At 38.3% G+C, this 18,691-nt stretch overlaps 2 protein-coding genes across 2 annotated transcripts; one reads left to right on the plus strand and one right to left on the minus strand.

Annotated features, from left to right (window-relative positions):
* Positions 1-1,566: 1,566 nt before the first annotated feature.
* On the plus strand, positions 1,567-6,290 carry LOC143879447 (protein trichome birefringence-like 9). The gene is made up of 4 exons (XM_077381831.1): positions 1,567-2,560; positions 3,708-4,097; positions 4,188-4,346; positions 5,004-6,290. Exons 1-4 carry the CDS (start codon positions 2,199-2,201, stop codon positions 5,353-5,355), a joined length of 1,263 nt encoding a protein of 420 aa, XP_077237946.1. The 5' UTR covers positions 1,567-2,198; the 3' UTR covers positions 5,356-6,290.
* A 3,508-nt stretch (positions 6,291-9,798) lies between these two features.
* On the minus strand, positions 9,799-17,524 carry LOC143879448 (uncharacterized). Its single transcript, XM_077381832.1, has 3 exons — positions 16,893-17,524; positions 15,321-15,508; positions 9,799-10,556 (listed from the first exon to the last, which is right to left on the minus strand). Exons 1-3 carry the CDS (start codon positions 17,368-17,370, stop codon positions 10,047-10,049), a joined length of 1,176 nt encoding a protein of 391 aa, XP_077237947.1. The 5' UTR covers positions 17,371-17,524; the 3' UTR covers positions 9,799-10,046.
* Between the last annotated feature and the right edge of the window lie 1,167 nt (positions 17,525-18,691).

Raw genomic sequence — 18,691 nt, forward strand, 5'->3', positions numbered from 1 at the left:
TGTTTATTTTCTTTCAATGCTTTGTCTGTTGTAATTCTCTTGGTGAAAGGTTCAAATGCAAATAGAGAAATAATTGGGTCATGTTAAAGAGAGAAGTAAGGTTCAAATGCAAAGAGAGAAATAATAGAGAAATAATTGCCCTTTGCAAGTATTACCCTGTGTATTTTAAAGAGAGAAGTGAGGTTTTTATTCTGTATATTTTGGCTGGGGCATGTGCCACTACTCTAAAAGGGAATGGCCCGTCATTGGGTCCTTCTAATGGGGCATTGTTGCGTATCATTTTCAAATAATTAAGGCATACTTGTGTTGTGTGTTAAATTTAGTGGGGCAATAATGTAGCAGGAGGAGCTTCTACCCACACGAGGTCCAGTCCATAACAGAACTAGTTCAGACTGCTGCCAATGCCAGAGGAAGTGTTTCTCAGCAGAAGAGTTGTATTGAAGAGCGTGAATTAGAGTGGCTTCAACAATCCTGTAGCTTCTAAACACTGTCCACATTTGAATGAGGTTAAGCTGCTCTGTTCAAAACGAGGAGTTTATTTTGTGATTTCTAAATAAAGCATGAGAGATTGGAGAAGCCAAGGTTACAAATTTTGAAGACGTTAACATGATAGTGGAATTCTTAAATCCAATTGAGTAAATTTCTCAGAAAAGGTATGAGTCCAGTTCGTTTGAATGTTGCAATCCTCAGAAAGAGGAGAGGTTCAGAGGCGTTTGTTTTTTAACAACGAGATGAGAAGGTTTGTACTTTTGCACATGAAATTTCTCCTCCCTTGTTCATATTTTCTCAGAGTAGCTTTGGGAATGGGGGAGCTTGATATCCTAACAGTCTACTAGAAAGTTGAACTGGTTGTTTTATAGGGACATTCTCTGATCTATAACTAAGATCTGATTTTGGTAATTTTCCTTTGGTCTAATGCCCCCTAGCCCTCCCCCTCCCCCTCCCCCTCCCCCACTCTCAATCCTCCTTCACAACCTATCTTTTAGGTCAAATTAGCTTCAAGATGAAGGATGCAGATTGATGCCCCTGTCTACGTAGTCACCCTGAGACTACGTGTGAACTAGAGTCCTCCACATAAAGCTGAATAGACGTGGTGTGACTCATCCTCTCTCAAGGTTCCCAAATCCACATGCCATGAATTAATATACAGCTCTTTTGATAACCATGTGCATGTGAGTGTGTGCAATATGTGACCCCGGATTTGTTACGTCACGAAGATTATCAGTGGTCATTATTGTTTCATCATGGGCTATGTCCACACGATCTAACAAGGCCATTCACTATCTAACAAGGAAGATACTGGCACTACCATGCTTTTATAATTGCACAACTCAGCATATATTTTCTTTTTAATTGGATTCTGAGAGCATTTACGAACTGTTATAAATAATATAAGACAAGATGAGCTAGTGCAATTATCAAAACAAGGTAGTGCCAATATCATCAGCCTAAAATAAAGGATATTACTATTAGAGGATAGCAAATATTCGCGTTGAAGGCGTGGATTTCGCAGGCCGAGAAACAATCTTAAGGAGGGCTATAAAAACAAAGTAAATATGTCTCTTCCACATATTCTTCCATCAATACAATAAAGTAGGAAGGACTTTAAGTCCAAGCAACCAAACTCTTTCTTTCTTATTCCTTATCGCTTAGAAAGATGGGCTTTTCTTCTTCCTCCTCTCTCTCGGATTACGTTTGAAAGGTGCTCTGTTTTGCAACTGTAAGATCATGCGTGGTTTCATCAATCCCAGTCTTTTTTTATCTATAAAAAGTAGAAAGTTTCTTCTTCTTTTATAGTTTTATAGTTATCAAGCAATATGATGCTCTTTTAATAATATTTCTAGCAAAGCAGACTCTTTTTTTCTTTTAAAGTTTCATAGGAAAAGACAAATACATACCTCTATTGGACTAATATATAGATAAATATCTTAACATTAAATAGAAAAATTGCATTCTGAAAGCTATAGTTTTCTAATTTAATTTCTTTGTTTTGATTGATTTCTCATTTCGTGGATTAGAAATCAAACACAGATATTTGAAAAATTCAAAACTCTGTATACCATCCAAAATTAAAAAAGGAAACTTTGCAAAGTTTACAAAACCGCTTTCTATAAAAGAAGCAACCACCGACAGTTGTTAATTTTTTCTTCCTACATGCAAAACGAAAAACCCACCAAAACAGAACAGTTATTATTCTCATGGATCAAAACCCATTTCTATCCTTGAAAATTTTCAAAAGAGATATAACGTTTGTTCTCTCATTTATCCTCGTTTTGCTCTCTTTTTTTCTACTCCTTGATTTCATAGTCCTGTTACAAACTCAGTATCGTCAAGGAATCGGTGATTTCATATCGGAAATTCTACCTTTCAACCGAAATTCAGTTTCAAAAGCTTGTGATTATTCTAATGGGAGATGGGTTTGGGATGAAAGTTATCATTTGGGCTCTTATTCTGAGGACTGCCCTTTTCTCGATATTGGATTTCAGTGTAAAAGAAATGGACGGCCAGATGAAGACTATCTGAAATGGCGATGGAAACCTGACGGTTGTGATCTTCCAAGGTAAGAATTTCGAGCTTATAAAAACTCAGTGAGTGACTCCAAACTCAAACGAGTCGACTCGGTTTGCTTGGGTTTTTTTATTTTTTTTGATGGGTTGCGTGGGTTTGGTTGGGTTTTATTAAACTCCTTAGCGAGATGAGCAATTCCTGATGGGGAAATGATATTTCCACTCCTTTTTTGTTTGTTTATTTTCAGGAAAAGACAAGAAAAAGAGGGTGGAAGAAGTGGAAATATTTGGAAAGGAGTGTAAACGGCAGCTGATATCCGCACTCATATTTTGATAATGGCACTAAAAACTTTATCTTACGCTTTTCTGATTGGACGTTAATAGCATCTTTGGTAATGTAAGAGCCGTTGAAGGCTAATCACAAAGTGTAAGGGTAGTGTCATTATCAAAATAAGGTTATGCGGATTTCTGTTGCTGTGGAAATTTATTGCTGCCCACTTTATTTGGTAATTTGCCACCTACTCCTCTTCAGTTAGAGAATTTTCATTGGCTGTTGAAGCTAATTTACCGTACGCATACAAGAAGGTAAATCTAAATAAATAAAGACGTGGGTGGAAAATGAGCAAAGCAAGTGGGTGGCAATACCAAATCCCACTGTAGAAGTCTGAAGTCTTGCCTCTATTGCAGGGAGATTTCAAAAATAGCTTCATTTACTTCGGGGAGGAAAGAAATTAATATTCACACTACCTTGTTTGATAGAAACATCCCCTCTCTTTATTTTGTTATGTTTTTTGCCGGTACAAGCTATAGTGCGAGTGCTATACTGCAAGAAGGAAGTTCCAAATAAAGAAGGGGTTATCTATCAAAACTAAAGACCAATTTGTGGGTCCCACACGGGGGCCTGTATGTATGATAGACACTGTTCATCTTGTAGGCCATCTAAAGAAGTAAAAAATAAATCTGGTTTAGATTTTATTCATACAACCCAAAACGAGCCGGTCATCAAACCAAATGCAGGTCATCGACTGTACGGCTCACTCCCTAGGAAGACCTGATGAGCCACAGCATAAATAGAATATCATTTCCACATACAGTTTACTCTGTAGTTCGGAAGGCTAAGAAATTTCAAATCCTCCTCATAATTTTAAGTTTTCAGATGCAATGTTTTTACCGGTTGTGTCTGATTTCTTGATATTACAGGTTTAATGCAAGGGAAATGCTGGAAAGGAGCAGAAACAAAAGAATTATATTTGTGGGTGATTCACTTGGAAGGAATCAATGGGAGTCTCTCTTATGCATGCTTGCCCAACCAGTCTCAAACCAGTCTGCTATCTACGAACAGAATGGAAATCCTATTACCAAACACCACGGCTATCTCTCATTCAGATTCCACAACTACAACCTCACTGTCGAATACTACAGACACCCTTTCCTGGTAATTGTAGATCGCCCGCCCCAGAATTCTCCTCACCAAGTCCAAGGCGTGATTCGTGTCGACAAAATTCATTGGCATTTCAAGAAATTTGTTGGAGCAGATGCTTTGATTTTCAATTCTGGGCACTTTTGGAATCAGGATAAAACTATTAATATGTATGCACACTTCTTCTTTTTTTCTCGCTTTCTTTATGTCAATTTAGTTTGTTTCTCAGTTAGGATTTGGTTTCTGTTTTTGAGTTTCAGGGGTCGATATTTTGATGAAGGTGGAGCTGTAAACATGACAATGGATGTGAAGGAAGCGTTCCGAAGGTCTTTGCAGACGTGGGAACGATGGGTAGTTGAAAATTTGGAGTTGGAAAGGAGCCATGTCTTCTTCAGGAGTTATTCTCCAGTACATTACAGGTAAGTAGCGTTGAAATTTCCAATTCCTTGGCAAATGTTGTTGTGAATACTGTTAGGCAGAAAACATAAATCAAGAATCTGATGGACGGGTACCTAGGTATGAGACTAGGCAGGACCTAACTCGGTCTGAGAAACGTTTAAAATGCTTACTCTAAGGCGTTTTTATCAGTCCTAGGGCTTTTGGCGTATTGGTTTGGTACATTAACACATTTTGTAACCACCACACCCAGAGGCAAAGGGGATCCAAGAAATTACATTACATTTTAGACGAAGATTGCAAAGTACAAGATACCCTGACGGGCCCCTTTGAATATAGAAAAAAAAACATATGAATGTTTTTTCTACTTTCAATGAAAAATGAGTTAGCCAAATGCTGAAATACTTGTGCTCAAGGTCTATGAACAAGAGACATTATATAGAATCCCAACCCTAATCCAAGTACAACAGTTTGACCCAAATGCATACTCTATCAGATTTTCCCACAAATTCATTTTTTTTGCTTCTCCATGGAGTAATCATGAGGGGTACATAAACGTATATGGGATAGAATTCAAGACATAATAATAACAGTTGTTTAGACTAAATTACTTCAATTTATATATCCAAATTTATATATCCAGATGCAAGTAGAACATGATGTGAACAAACAAAATGCAGGGGAGGAACATGGAAGAACGGTGGCGAGTGTAGTTCTAGTACTGTACCAGAAACAAACTACGCAGAACTAGAAACTGAGCCTTGGTATAATCTGATTATTTCTGAAACAGTTGAACAGATCAAGGATGCAAGGAGAAAGGTCCAGATCCTAAACATAACATATCTATCAGAATTCAGGACAGATGGTCACCCTTCAATCCATCGAGAGCCAGGAACACCTGTTCCTATCACCCAAGACTGCAGCCATTGGTGCCTCCCTGGAGTTCCAGACACATGGAATGAGCTTCTCTATGCCTATCTGTTATCAAAAGGCTATGGCACCAAAAACAAAAGGCGAGTAGAGACAGGATGACAGAATTAAGATGAATTGTTGTATGATAAGATCTGCTGCTATTATTCATTCTTCAGCAAGAATTGTAATGGGATACTGATGAGAAAAATGTCGCATTTCGTGAGATGTGTGGACAAAGATGCACTTTCCATCTTGATGCTGAAGTTATCTGCTCGGATTATTCCTACAAAGAAGAGGCTAGAGATTTGGCTACCACACCCACCTAATGTTTTCAAGCTCAACCTTGATGGCTGCTCCCTTGGCAACTCCGACAAAGCAGGAATCAGAGGGGTGTTTAGACATAATAATGGCACCATTATCCACTCATTCTCTGGTCCGGTTCGTATAACAGATTCTGCTGAAGCGGAGGTCCGTGCTCTTTACTTTGGCATGACCTTTTTTAAGGATCAAATGGAAGTTAGGCTGGAGGTGGAAGGTGATTCTTCTAATGCTATTTAATGGGTTAAAGGTACGACTGTACGAGCATCAGGTCAGCAAAGTTTTTGGATGAGATAAATGGCATGCTTAATGACATGTTCCTTTCTTTTGTACATATTCCAATGAGTGTCAATAATCTTGTGGATCGGTTGGCTAAGTCCGAGGCTCTGAGGCACTTGGTTTGTTCCGGGTGCACTCTCCCCATTTTTGTGAATATGTAATCTTTTAATTCATATCATAGTCATCTGTTATTAAAAAGATATGCCAAAATCAAAGAATGTTGAAGCTCAAACAGTCATTTATACAGGTCAGATACTTCAGGGGACTATTTAGGTTCAGAAAGTGTACATTTCGTAGAATAGCCGCCATATTTTTGTATCCTCAAGTGAGCAACCTGTAAATTATAAGGTAATTTGACTAACATTAGTTCAACTGTTGTTAAGCAAAATGGGCCAGGTGTGAGAAGCCCATTTCAAGTAATTAGAGAAGAATTCATGTAAAGATCGAATGACTTTCTACTTCACCTGTACACAATATTCAACTGTTTGTGTTTGTTCTAATAAGAATAGTAGTCGAAATATATTGTACTAAAGACCATCGTTTTGATTTGATAAGGTTCAGGCAAAACATGTAATGAGCTTTTATGAGGAGCTGAAAACTCCATAGAGAACATAAGTAAAAAGAATGAATGTGGGTTGCTTATGTTGTATTACCCATTTTAAATATTGGAGATTTCCGTTGGTTCTGTTCCGTAGTTTTTTTTTCTCTTCATTAGAGGGTTTTCACCTAAGGCCATGTTTGGCTACCATGAATATTTTTCCATGTAATATTAGTTTCTAATGTGGCAAGGAGGGGTAAGGAGGGCGGGAGAAGGAGACTTAGGCCATGTTTGGCCAGCATGAAAGTTTTTTCCATGGAATGTTAGTTTATCAAGTGGTGGCCTGGTGGGAGAGGGGCAAGGAGGCTGGGAGAGGGAGAGAATTGAGAGGGGATGAGTGGGGAGAAGGTGAGACGTGGATGAAAAACACAAACGAAAAAGAAGAAGAAGAAAATAGAAGAACTCTACTCAAAATAGAGTATTTTTTGTTTTCCTTATTTTCCAGCCATTTTGCATATCTTCTCACCCAGGACCTTTCAATCCTTTCCCTCCCCCACTCCCCATCTCTTCTGTGATTTAAACTTTGCCTGGCCCGGTTGCCACCCAGCAAGTCAAAAGTGCATGAAGGTGTGCAGGTGGATAGCGTCGACGAGGAGCTCCTTTTTGAGACAGTGCCAGTGTTGATATGGATCTTACCATTTCCAAGAGTAATGGCGTCCAAGCCAAGGTTGATTCCGCCCCCTTGTGGGTGAAATAAGCTTAATTTCGATGGAAGCTTCGAAGGAAACTTCAGGAGTAGCAACTTATTTCAGGATTCAGATGGCACATTACTATCATTTACGGGTCCTGTGGGTGTTTGCAACTACAACAAGGCAGAAGCTGGAGCTCTCCTTTGAGGGCCCTGGTGGTATGTCAACACAATGGAAGCCCCACTGGTCATGGAGGGAGATTCTACAAATATATTTGCATGGCTTCTTATAAAGCAAATGGTCCATGGAAATTCGCAGGCGTAATTGAGGAAATTAGGGAGCTTTGAGGTGAGATTTCTCCAGAAATTCAACATAGACTTAGGTTGGCTAATGAATAGATAGACAAACTGGGAAAATATGGAGCGGAAAGGAAAAGGAGGATATGACAGTCGTCAATGGTGATTATCTTGGGGACAGGTGGGCAGAAGTGTAAGGAAAAAGTAGGGAGTCGGTGTAACATTTCTTATGTTGTGGAATAACTCATCCCATTAATGTACATGATGTAGAAGAGTTTGGTTTATCAATAAAATCTGTTACTTTTAGAATAGAAAGAAAAAACCAAGAGTTATGCCTCCTCTGACACCGAATGGCAGTCATCAACTCATCATCCTCCCCCATTGATCGATCCTTATTTTTTCTGCATTGACAGTCTTTGGTGGCTCATGGAAATGTTATTTTTCTTTTCATTGTTCCTGTCAATGGTTCTAAGTAATGCTTAGGAATAGTCATGAAATGTGGATGGACACAACCCTAAATATGTACCAATCGGACAATCCTGACCCAGGAATGGATGATTGAAGATAGAATTGATTAGATAGTTGAGATCACTGATCTGGATCAATTCTTTGGTCGTGGACCATCCACGGTGGCCACCAACCCACGCGATTTTCGGGTTTTATCTGTTGGGAGAAATCTGTGCGACTGTAGTTCGACAACTTTATCTAGTGTATAGATGGGTGTGCTCTAGTCTCTAGAGTGAGAATCAAGGAGTCATAATATGCTCAGAACCTGCAATAGAGCGTAGAGTCTTCAAGGTGAGCATATCCACACACTATTTTAAAACTCCCCGAGTCAATCATCAACCCATCTGAATCACTCCATTCACCTTGGCCAAATTCTCATCCGAGTCAAGTTTTTCCCTACCAAATCAATAAAAAAATGCTTTGACTAGCGTAATGATAAGATTAACATTGTCTATAACTAAATTTCTTAAATTCAGACTACCTTTGACTAAATTGGTTTTGTACATTTTTGGTTTGGTGTTTTCCGACTTTGAGCCTTTCAATAAAAACAATCACTAAGTAACTTATTTGAGAACCGGCCTTCCCTGCACCTTCTCCAGCCTTTGCTTCATGAAAGTGTAGTCTAGAACTCTAAAGTTTAATGCTTGTAGCTTTGGAAGAGATTCCAATGAATAGGGGACGATGCAACGGCCAATAGTTCCAAAATAATTTCGTAACCAGTATAGCATATACTGAGATTTTGCTTCAAGATTTAGCAAAAGAAACAATGTCATGTAGAACCAATAGGGAAGAAAACTAACTCTTATAGCTCAGATACCAAACTGATGCAGAGTTACAGAGACAGTACAGATCCAAACAATTCGACTAGAAGAAAATTCAATAATATTCAGTTGGTCTAGAGTCTGGATGTATTCACATAAATACCATCAGATCTAACTGCTGAGTCTACAATAATATCAATCACTTGAATTCTAAACAAAAATACTTAGATCCATCTGTTGGATTTGAGATCAAGATGATCTATATAAATCTGATGGTAGAGATCTGATCAAATCCAGTCATGGGGTCACGATCAGATTCGATCACTTAATTCCTGATCACGTTTTGAGTCTAACTAAAATAATATTGCACAATAAGTTTTGAATCTTAAAACATAGTTCAAGAAGAGATTTCTAGTTTCTGACAAGAACAAGGAAAAAGGTATAGACGATACTTTAAAAGATAAAAGAGAAATAAAATATGCCATTTCAAAACAAAAAAAAAAGATAAAAAGAGAAGAATAGAAGTATAGGGCATCACAGAACCTAACTCTAAAAAGTTTCACGCAAAAAACCCAATGAAAATAAAAATTTAAACATGTTACGAATAACGACGTGATTAGTGTGGTGAATAGTGTCATGTAAATAGTGACTTGAATAATGTCAGCCAATCCTCAGTTCATGTTTCCCAATGCCGAGTCCAACTCCAACACTCGTACTGCCAGCCCATCTCCCATCTCCCATCTCCCATCTCATTGGCAGATCTTGATATATATGCCAAAATGCAAGAAAAATATCCTACTAGGATCTAACTCTTCCATAATGAATCTTGCTTATCTCAATGAACCAAAGGAAGACCATGCAATTACAATCTTTTGAGTCTGGCTCCTTGTTAAAAATACCTCTACTGTTAAGGAGAGCTCTTACTTTGTGAGTTCAAGTCCCCTCGGAGTTACCCGATGCACGTGGTTTACGGGTGATTGCGTGCACCCATAGGGATTAGTCTATCCCTAGAATGGTGTGGGGATACCTATGTCATCAAAAAAAAGGGAGAGCTCTTACTTCTGTGTTGATAATTTCCCAACGTAATCCATCAAAAAAAAAGGAGAGCTCTTACTTCTGTGTTGATAATTTCCCAACGTAATCCATACTAACAGGCCACATATAAAATAAACAAATACAGCAAACTGGCAACAAAAAATTTTTACTGAGGAAAAAGTCTTACAATGGTAACGACAGATAACACAATCAAATGTCAATATAAACACGATAAGTGATTGAAATGATCACGTGATCTAAATATGATTTGCTTATTAGAATAAACATCAAAGCTTCTTGTGCAGGTCTAGAAGCAGAAGGCACAGAATCCAGACAATGAGTAGAGAACTTTACAGATATTTGCACCTTAAAGAGTCACCCCCTCATCCTAATCGAAATCATCAACATCAAGCCAGTCACTTGACTCATCAGCCTCCGAATTTTTCTCCTGGGAAGTTGGTTGGATTTCATAATGTTTGGTAGCATGAATGTCAGATTTTTTGCTCAATTGGACCCATTCATTGGATCCACTTGGTGAAGAATCCTGAGCATCCTGTCCTGACCTTGATTTTGTGTCTCTACTCAATCCTCCATCATCATCGTCCTCCAGATCGCTGAATGAAACATCCTCCTCATTTCCAAGTTGTTTTCTGGTAACAACAGAATTAACAGTCCCACCATCTTCCTCTAACCATTGTTCAGTAGTGTCATGTTCATCAGCAACCACCTGACTTGCTACTGTCACAGTCTCAGACAATATATCCTTTTCCTGAATTTCAATATTTTCTTCTTGAATATTCCTTCCTGTTTTGCTAGCCTCCACGGATAAATAATCCACCTCAGGGCTCTTCAACTGTGTGTTAGTCCTATTTTGCAGCTGTTGCCATGCTTCCACAATCTGCAAAGAAGTTGAGAATTTTGCATAAGAGCCACTACTATTAAATACTCCTTGGATTCCTCTAAAACTAACAGGTTGGATTTCAACCAGCATTGCACGTGCTCACTAATATGGCAAGTAAATAATATAGTTTCAAACAAGGTATTGACAAGTTTGTTTATATCAATGGCAAGTTTAATTTGAAAATTGTACTTTGTGGCCATAGGATTCACAATATGGTTTACAAAGACACTGGAATGCACATCTCCCTGCAGTGGACACTTGCAAAAGCACAAAACACATGGGGAATCAGATATAGCTGTGCAATATATATGTTTTGACAATTGCACTAACTGATCCTGTCTTTTATTATTTAAACAGCTGTCAAAGGTTGTTATAGCTCCCAAAAAACTCTCAGGAGCCAATTAAAAAAGAGAAGACAAGCTGAGTTAGTGCAATTATCAAAATATGGTAGCGTTAATGTCTTTAGCCGATATGTGTGTAAAAGAACACATCTCTATTTTCCATAAATATATAGGGAAATGATATATTCGCCCCTTTTTCTTCCTCGGGCCACCTCCTCGGAGTGTAAAAGAATAGTAATAAATACACTAGAGGGGCTGGCCCAGATTAGAAAAGGGAGCAAATATCACTTACCATATACATATGTGCGTGTATACATAACAGTAATTTGTTCCATTGCTTCCAGAGAGTAGTCCAAGCTTAATGCATAAATAGACGTATCTGCATCACTGCAATGTCTCACATAGGCTGCTGAAGATTAAACATTGTACCTTTCCTGCTATGTTTCTGTATTTTGTAGGATCGGCAAACAACCCTTCAACACTGGCATGCATTCCAAATGAGGAAATCTTCACACACACACACACACACACACACACACTTCCTGAGCTCGAGTTCATATAAGCTTATCTGAGCTCGAGTTCAAAAACACATGTGGCCCCACATTTTTGGGGGCATCCAAACCATTCATTTGGAAGGCCCTTCCATGGATAGGGAGTGTACCAAAAATCAGATTAATAGGATCATCCTAACCCAATCAAAGGTGGAGGGGAAAATGGACATACACCGTGTGCCCATTTTTTCCCTCCACAAATGGCAGGGTTAGGATGATCCTATAGGGCTGATTTTTGGTACACACCCTATCCATGGAAGGGCCTTCCAAATGAATGCTTTGGATCACCCCAAAAATGTGGAGCCACATGTGTTTTTGAGCTCGAGCTCAGATAAGCTTCCTCCACATATATTCCTTTTTATGGGTTTTTTTTTTTTTTTTTATGGGTTTCTTTGGTATTGGTTACACACCCAAGGTACTCCTAACGATATCTATGCCAACGATGTATAAAAGGAGAAAGATGATATCCATTCCAAGATGTCGGATAAGAGGATTATGTACTTGGCTATGAAAAAACCTCTCTTCTAAGAAGGCTTTAAAACCTTCCAAAGGCCAAAACATGTCCTTCAAGCTTGGTTGAGCCCATGAATTAATTTAATCAAGAGAAGTTCATTATTTTCTTTCTTTTTCTCTGTACCAAACTGGCTGCTCCATATCTACCAATTCTTATGCTTTCCATGCAATAATACATTTTCAGATTCAGATGATGCGGAAACCACCCTTTTCAACTGGGAATGGCAATGTTTGTTCTAATCATAGTGACCCAGTTCGTTACTTGAAATAAACCAAGTTCTCTGGGGAAGGCTTAGTCAGTTCCCTCTATTAAGTTCCTGTTCATAATTATTATAGTACTATTTATAACAACATTTCAGCTTCGACTGTAGCTCTCGTGGTAAACTCAGGAGCTCCCTTGCAAAAATGGCTGAAAGGGCGTATATATATATATATATATATATGAGGAAACTGTTGGTGAGCTTAAGCTCACCAAACTTATGGTGAGCTAGCTTGCCCAATCACATGGGGTCCCACTTTGTTAGGATGATCCAAACCATTCATTTGAAAGTCCCTTACATAGATGGGGGGTGTACCAAAAATCAGCTCCATAGGATCATCCTAACCCCTCCATTTGTGGAGGACAAAAATGGACAGACACAAATCTGCCCCATTTTTGTCCTCCACAAATGGAGGGGTTAGGATGATCCTATGGAGCTGATTTTTGGTACACCCCCTATCTATGATAAGGCCTTGCAAATGAATGGTTTGGATCACTCCCCAAAATGTGGGACCCATGTGATTGGGCAAGCTAGCTCACCATAAGTTTGGTGAGCTTAAGCTCATCAACAGTTTCCTCATATATATATATATATATATATATATATATATATATATATATATATAGAGAGAGGAAAGTGAAGCTACACCGCCGGTGTAGCTAACTTAGCTACACCACCGGCTTAAAATACAATGGGCCCACATTGTTTTGGTGATCCAAAGAATTCATTTGATTGGCCCTCACATAGATAGGGTGTCCACCAAAAATCAGCTCCATAGTATCATCCCAACCCTACAATTTGTGGAGGCAAAAATGAACGTGTAAAAACCTTCACAAATTTGTCCATTTTTTGCCTCCACAGTTTGAAGGGTTGGGATGATCCTATGGAGCTGATTTTTGGTGGACACCCTATCTATGTGAGGGCCAATCAAATGAATGGTTTGGATCACCAAAACAATGTGGGCCCATTGTATTTTAAGCCGGCGGTGTAGCTAAGTTAGCTACACCGGCGGTGTAGCTTCACTTTCCTTATATATATATATATATATATTTTATTTATTTATTTATTTATTTTTTGAATAGTAGCATACCTCATATATATAAGACAAAATTCATGGGGTTAGAATCAAACCCTAACAAATTATTTTCCCTTCCCTTCTTCTCACGTCTTTTCTTTTGCCTTGTAACACAATCCATACCCAAAGAGGGGAAAGTCTGACCTATTTACCTCGCATTGAAAAAAATTAGGAATGGTCCAACACAAATTTCATTCATCAATTAAAGCTTCAATCAGTGGTTTTGATCTGGGATCTAGTTATGGAATGACAAAATATGGTCAAACAGATTCTTCATCCAAGAGAATATAAGAAAAAAAATGGAAAATGTGTTTGAAGCCAATACAAGTGTCTACAGGCTTTTGAATGGCTAGTATGCGCCGAAATAGTTAATACAGACAAGAAATCACCAAAATGACAATTTATTTGCAGAAGGGGGACCTAGATTTGCCGATAAATATGTATATAATATTATGAGACCAATTCCACATAGAAGGTCATATATACTGAATCAACCATATTTTGAACTGTGCCAATATTACCAAAATTTTGATCCATGTGCAAGATGGTAGGCCCTAAAAATTCCTGTAGAAAGACTTGCATGGTACAAGATGTTTGCACTTGGCCTATGTGGTGATAAAATCACCAGCAGTCTCGGTTCAATTTAATTGGCTTGTGAACCCCTTTCACTGGCATGGAACAATAAAAATAACTAGCAATGGTATAGCTATGGTGGTTATTAAACAAAAGAGAGAATTACAGAAGCAACATTACTTCAAGCGTAAAAGAGTGATAGTTCCCCGCACTTTTTCCTTTTTGGCAACGCAACATACATCTGTCTTACACAAGTATAAATGGGTGCTTGATCTTGTCCAGTGCTAAAATTTCTGAAAAATAATATCAATTTAATAGAACAGATTACATGATTCTATTAAAATTATCAGCACATCATATTTAAAAGGGAAAAATACAGATACACCCCCTCAACTTTCTGACATTTTCAACTCTAACCTTGACTTTTAAAAGTCACCAACTACACCCCCTGAGGTTTCAATTTGTATAAGGGTTAGGATGATATCCTATGGAGCTGATTTTTTGGGCACACCCTATCTATGTCAGGGTCCATCAAATGATCGCTTTGGATCGTCCAAACAATGTGGGCCCACTGTGTTTTTGGTAGTGTTTAGATTCGGGTAAGGGGTTTGGAAGGGGGTATGAGGTCTTCATTAGCATTGATAGTCTTTCAAAAGTGGGGTCTACCTTATACAAATTGAAACCTCAGGGGGTGTAGTTGGTAAGGGTTAGAGTTGAAAATGTCAGAAAGTTGAGGGGGTGTAACTGCATTTTCCCTATTTAAAAAACATGCAACTTTTATAGGAAGGAGTGTATAGACCAATACCATAAATTTATGCTGGAATTTCATCCCAAGTAGAAGCCCAACAACCAAATTCATAAACCTAGCATTATACCCACTGGTTGGACTTTGTTGCCCAAAGTTCATATTGGAAGAGTAATTTTTTTATTTATTTTTATGACATAGGGAATACCCACCCCATTTTAGGGCGGGAAAAATCCCTATGGATGCACACAATCGCCCGTAAACCACGTGCATTGGGTAACTCCGAGGGGACTCGAACTCATGTCTATGGGAAGCAAACCCACGACGCAAGCCGACGTGCTAACCCCGCCCGGGTATTGGAAGAATAATTCTTAATCATGGCAAATACATTTGTGTCAAAATTAAGAGACATACAGGCAAATTACTAACTCAGGAATTGTAAGACACTTCTAAAATAGACATATAAAGTCTTTAAATTTAGTAGCATAAGTATAGTGTGAACTCCTGTCTGAAAAATGATATAGAAGAATCATTCCATGTGAAGATATGATGTATGAACAAAACTGTCAATGAACATTTCATCTATTAAGGTAGATGAGCAGTGCAATTGCTGGTATTCTGCTGAGATTAATCATGATGATTAAGAGACAATTAAATACTGCAACAATGTTGAGTGGCATCTGTTCAATTATAGAAGTCTCACCTGGGGGGTCGATAAAATCTCAGAGTCATGCTCATTGAGTCTTGGGTTCAACAAAACAAAATAAATCTTCCAAAAGCATCCCTCACTCATGTGAAAAGGACAAATCCCATTTTTAAGTGCAGCTAAACTTGGAGCCAAATGTTCAATAGTTGCAGCATGGTCTCCTTGAGAAATAGACATATCAAAATCTGCAAGGGAGTATGCCCAAAAATTCAGAGACAAATACGGTTTTTTTAATGGTACAGAGACATATACATGTCGTATCAAATAACATACCGAGTTATGGCTTTATTGCCTATTATGGGACAAGTATGGCTGAAAGCTACTCCAATAGAAAACACTGTGTTCTTGCTTACACAGAATTTGTAGTTTAAATGCAATTGAGCTAATAAACTCTAAATTGTACTCACATTGCAATTTGAGTGTAATGTGAATGCACCCTAACTGAAACTTAAGGCCTCTTCGGATACCACCAAAACCAGTCCTTACTTGATTATTTTAAGTTAACCTTGCAAATGGGACATTTAGACGACTTTGGAGGTAATTAACTAAGATACAAGACTATTATAAGAATTATTTAAATATAAGATTATATGCTAACAAGGTATATGCATATAAGATAATACCCAAATAATTTTTAGGGGTATCCAAAGAGGCCCTTAGTTTCCAACGTCCCAAGCATGTCCTAACATAAATCATCCATATTATAGGCAGTAGTATGGAGACTTTTGTGAAGCCAAAACTATCTTAGAAAAAACCTTTTAGCATATAATTCGCCAAGAAGTTTAGATGCTCACAAGAGCAACACACTTACAATTGCAGTACTCATTCATTTTAATCCTTATTTTTTAAATAACAAAGTTCAAAATCACTATTTCCCTGGAGTTTCAAAAGTCCAAAAGCCACTTGATCCTTCTCAAGAGGAATGCATATGCGAAGGAAGTGAAATCTTCAACTCTACAGCAAAAAGATGCAAAATTCAGTGCCATTTGATCCTTCGAATGCATACGCGAAGAAGTGAAATCTCCGACTCAGCAAAGAGGTGCAAAATTGAGTGCAATTTTATACTTCTAAAGAGGAATGCATACGCGAAGGAAGTGAAATCTTCGACGCTAGAGCAAAGAGGTGCAAAATTGAGTGTCATTTGATCCTTCTAAAGAGGAATGCATATGCAGAGGGAGTGAAATCTTCGATTCTACAGCAAAAAGGTGCAAAATTGAGTGCAATTTGATCCCTCGAGGAATGCATACGCAGAGGAAGTGAAATCTTCGATTCTACAGCAGAAAGGTGCAAAACTGAGTGCAATTTGATCCTTCTAAAGAGGAATGCATACGCAAAGGAAGTGAAATATTCGATTCTACAGCAAAAAAGGTGCAAAATTGAGTGCCAAAAATCAAAATTTTCACTGTACAATTTTAGTTCTTTTTTCAGAGAGAGAGAGAAAGACAACTCCATAGATATTTATGTATCAAGTGTCCAAAATCCAATATCAAAATCAGATTAACAGTTTGCAATGCTGAAACCACAAATTCAAAGAGTTGAGTTTCAATGCCCTAAATTAACTAGATTTACCGTCACTGAGTGGCAAGGGGAAATCCAACCAAGATTCCGGCCGCGTAGATAAATCCCTTGCTAATTCCAAAACCTCTTCAGTGATTCCGACCACATCCGAAACCCTAGAACCTTGGATTCCGGCACCGGAATCCGTTGGCAGGTCATCAGAATGAAGATGGAGAATTGTGGAGAGACGAGAGAGACCAGTCTTAAAGCTACCTCCGATCTCCACAAAATCGTTTCGGATTCCAAGCAATGCTTGAGAAGGAGGAGAAGAAGAAGGAGAGTGAGTTGACTCGTTGGAGAGAGGAGGGGAAGCGAGAAAGGACGCGACTCCAAATAGCTTTTGGCCGATGGTTTTGGAGAGCTCCGATAGGTCTTCTTTCACACCTCCTACATGGCTATCGTTCTCGTCTTCTGGAAGCTTCTCTTCTTCTTCTTCTTCTTCTTCTTGGGATTTGAAGGGATTTGGGAGAGAGATGGAGAACCAGGACATGTTTGGATGGAGAAAGAGTAGTGTGTTGTTAAAGATTTTTAGGGTTTAATTTGAGGTGCAATTGGGAGAAAGAGAGTGAAACGAGTGTGGATAGAAGAAGAAAGAATCCATACGAGTTTGGGCTCTTCCTTATTTTAACATCCATTTTTGCTCCCTTGTTAAATAGTAAATTAGTAACACAAGGGGCCCACATTGTATGGATGATGAGAGCATTCATTTGATAGGAAATGTTACTAATTTCCTATTTGATAGGAAAATATTGATGGGGTAGGGGTCATTATTCTTATTCTACGCCACTTTAAACGTAGAAATATTCTAATACTACCAAAACAGGTTATTTTTTGTCAAATGACCAAAGAAGAGTGTTAGTGTCGTACATAAAAAAAAGCGCCACCCTTTGATACACTTGTTCACTCAAAGAACAAAGCAAGAAGCAAAACTCACACCATAAAAGACAAAGGAGATGAGTGTGAGAGAGAGAGAGAAAGAGAGGGATCTTCTATTGAATATACTAAACAAAAATACACAAACCCTACTGTCTTTGTTTTTGCACTTCACCGTGGACACACACTCTTCACACGGTTCACGTCAATTAAATCTCTTTGCAACCCATACTCTGTTTCACCTCTCTTCTCTGTTTTGCAGACACTACCTTTTTCTCTATCTCTCACATTACGTTTTGCTTTCTCTCCTCTATATTTAAAAGCAAGACAAAACTAAAAACACTAACCCACTATCATTCAAACTTTAAATCCTACTACCAGTAAAACTCCTAATTAATTAATTCTAAACAAACTATAACTCTCTAAACTTCAAGACTCCTACTTTAACTAGGACTTAAACTTGTCTACCCATATGGGCCCGCAACGTGCCGCACCACGTCCCGTCCTCACTCGCCCCTTGGCACAGTGTATAGAGTCAGTTATGACTCTCAACAGTTTCTTCACGCCTCAACCTTTCCTAACTGATTTTGCATGTATGCACAATATTCCATAACAATAAATGTGCTTTACATGGCAAAACCACTAATAGAGCAATGTACATGGTGTGATATAGCGCTAAAGCTACACCGAACTTAATATTTTGGCATGAGTAGTCCTTATAAAGGTTAATGAATCTGTCCGTTTACTATTGCGAGGTGAGCTCAAATGAAATTAGAAAAGGGTGCGAGTAATTATTGAGGTAATCGTGTTGTAGGATCAATTGAGATATTGGAAGAAACCATACTTATTGATGGTAAAAAATTTACATTTTCCCAGTCACCAGTCTCCAGTCACCTGTGCATCGCAGGAGATATTTTACTAGTAATAATCTATTGTAC

The sequence above is a fragment of the Tasmannia lanceolata genome, unplaced genomic scaffold, assembly GCF_043159265.1.
Source record: "Tasmannia lanceolata isolate RefF3 unplaced genomic scaffold, GAP_Taslan_0.1 ptg000006l, whole genome shotgun sequence".
NCBI lineage: Eukaryota > Viridiplantae > Streptophyta > Magnoliopsida > Canellales > Winteraceae > Tasmannia > Tasmannia lanceolata.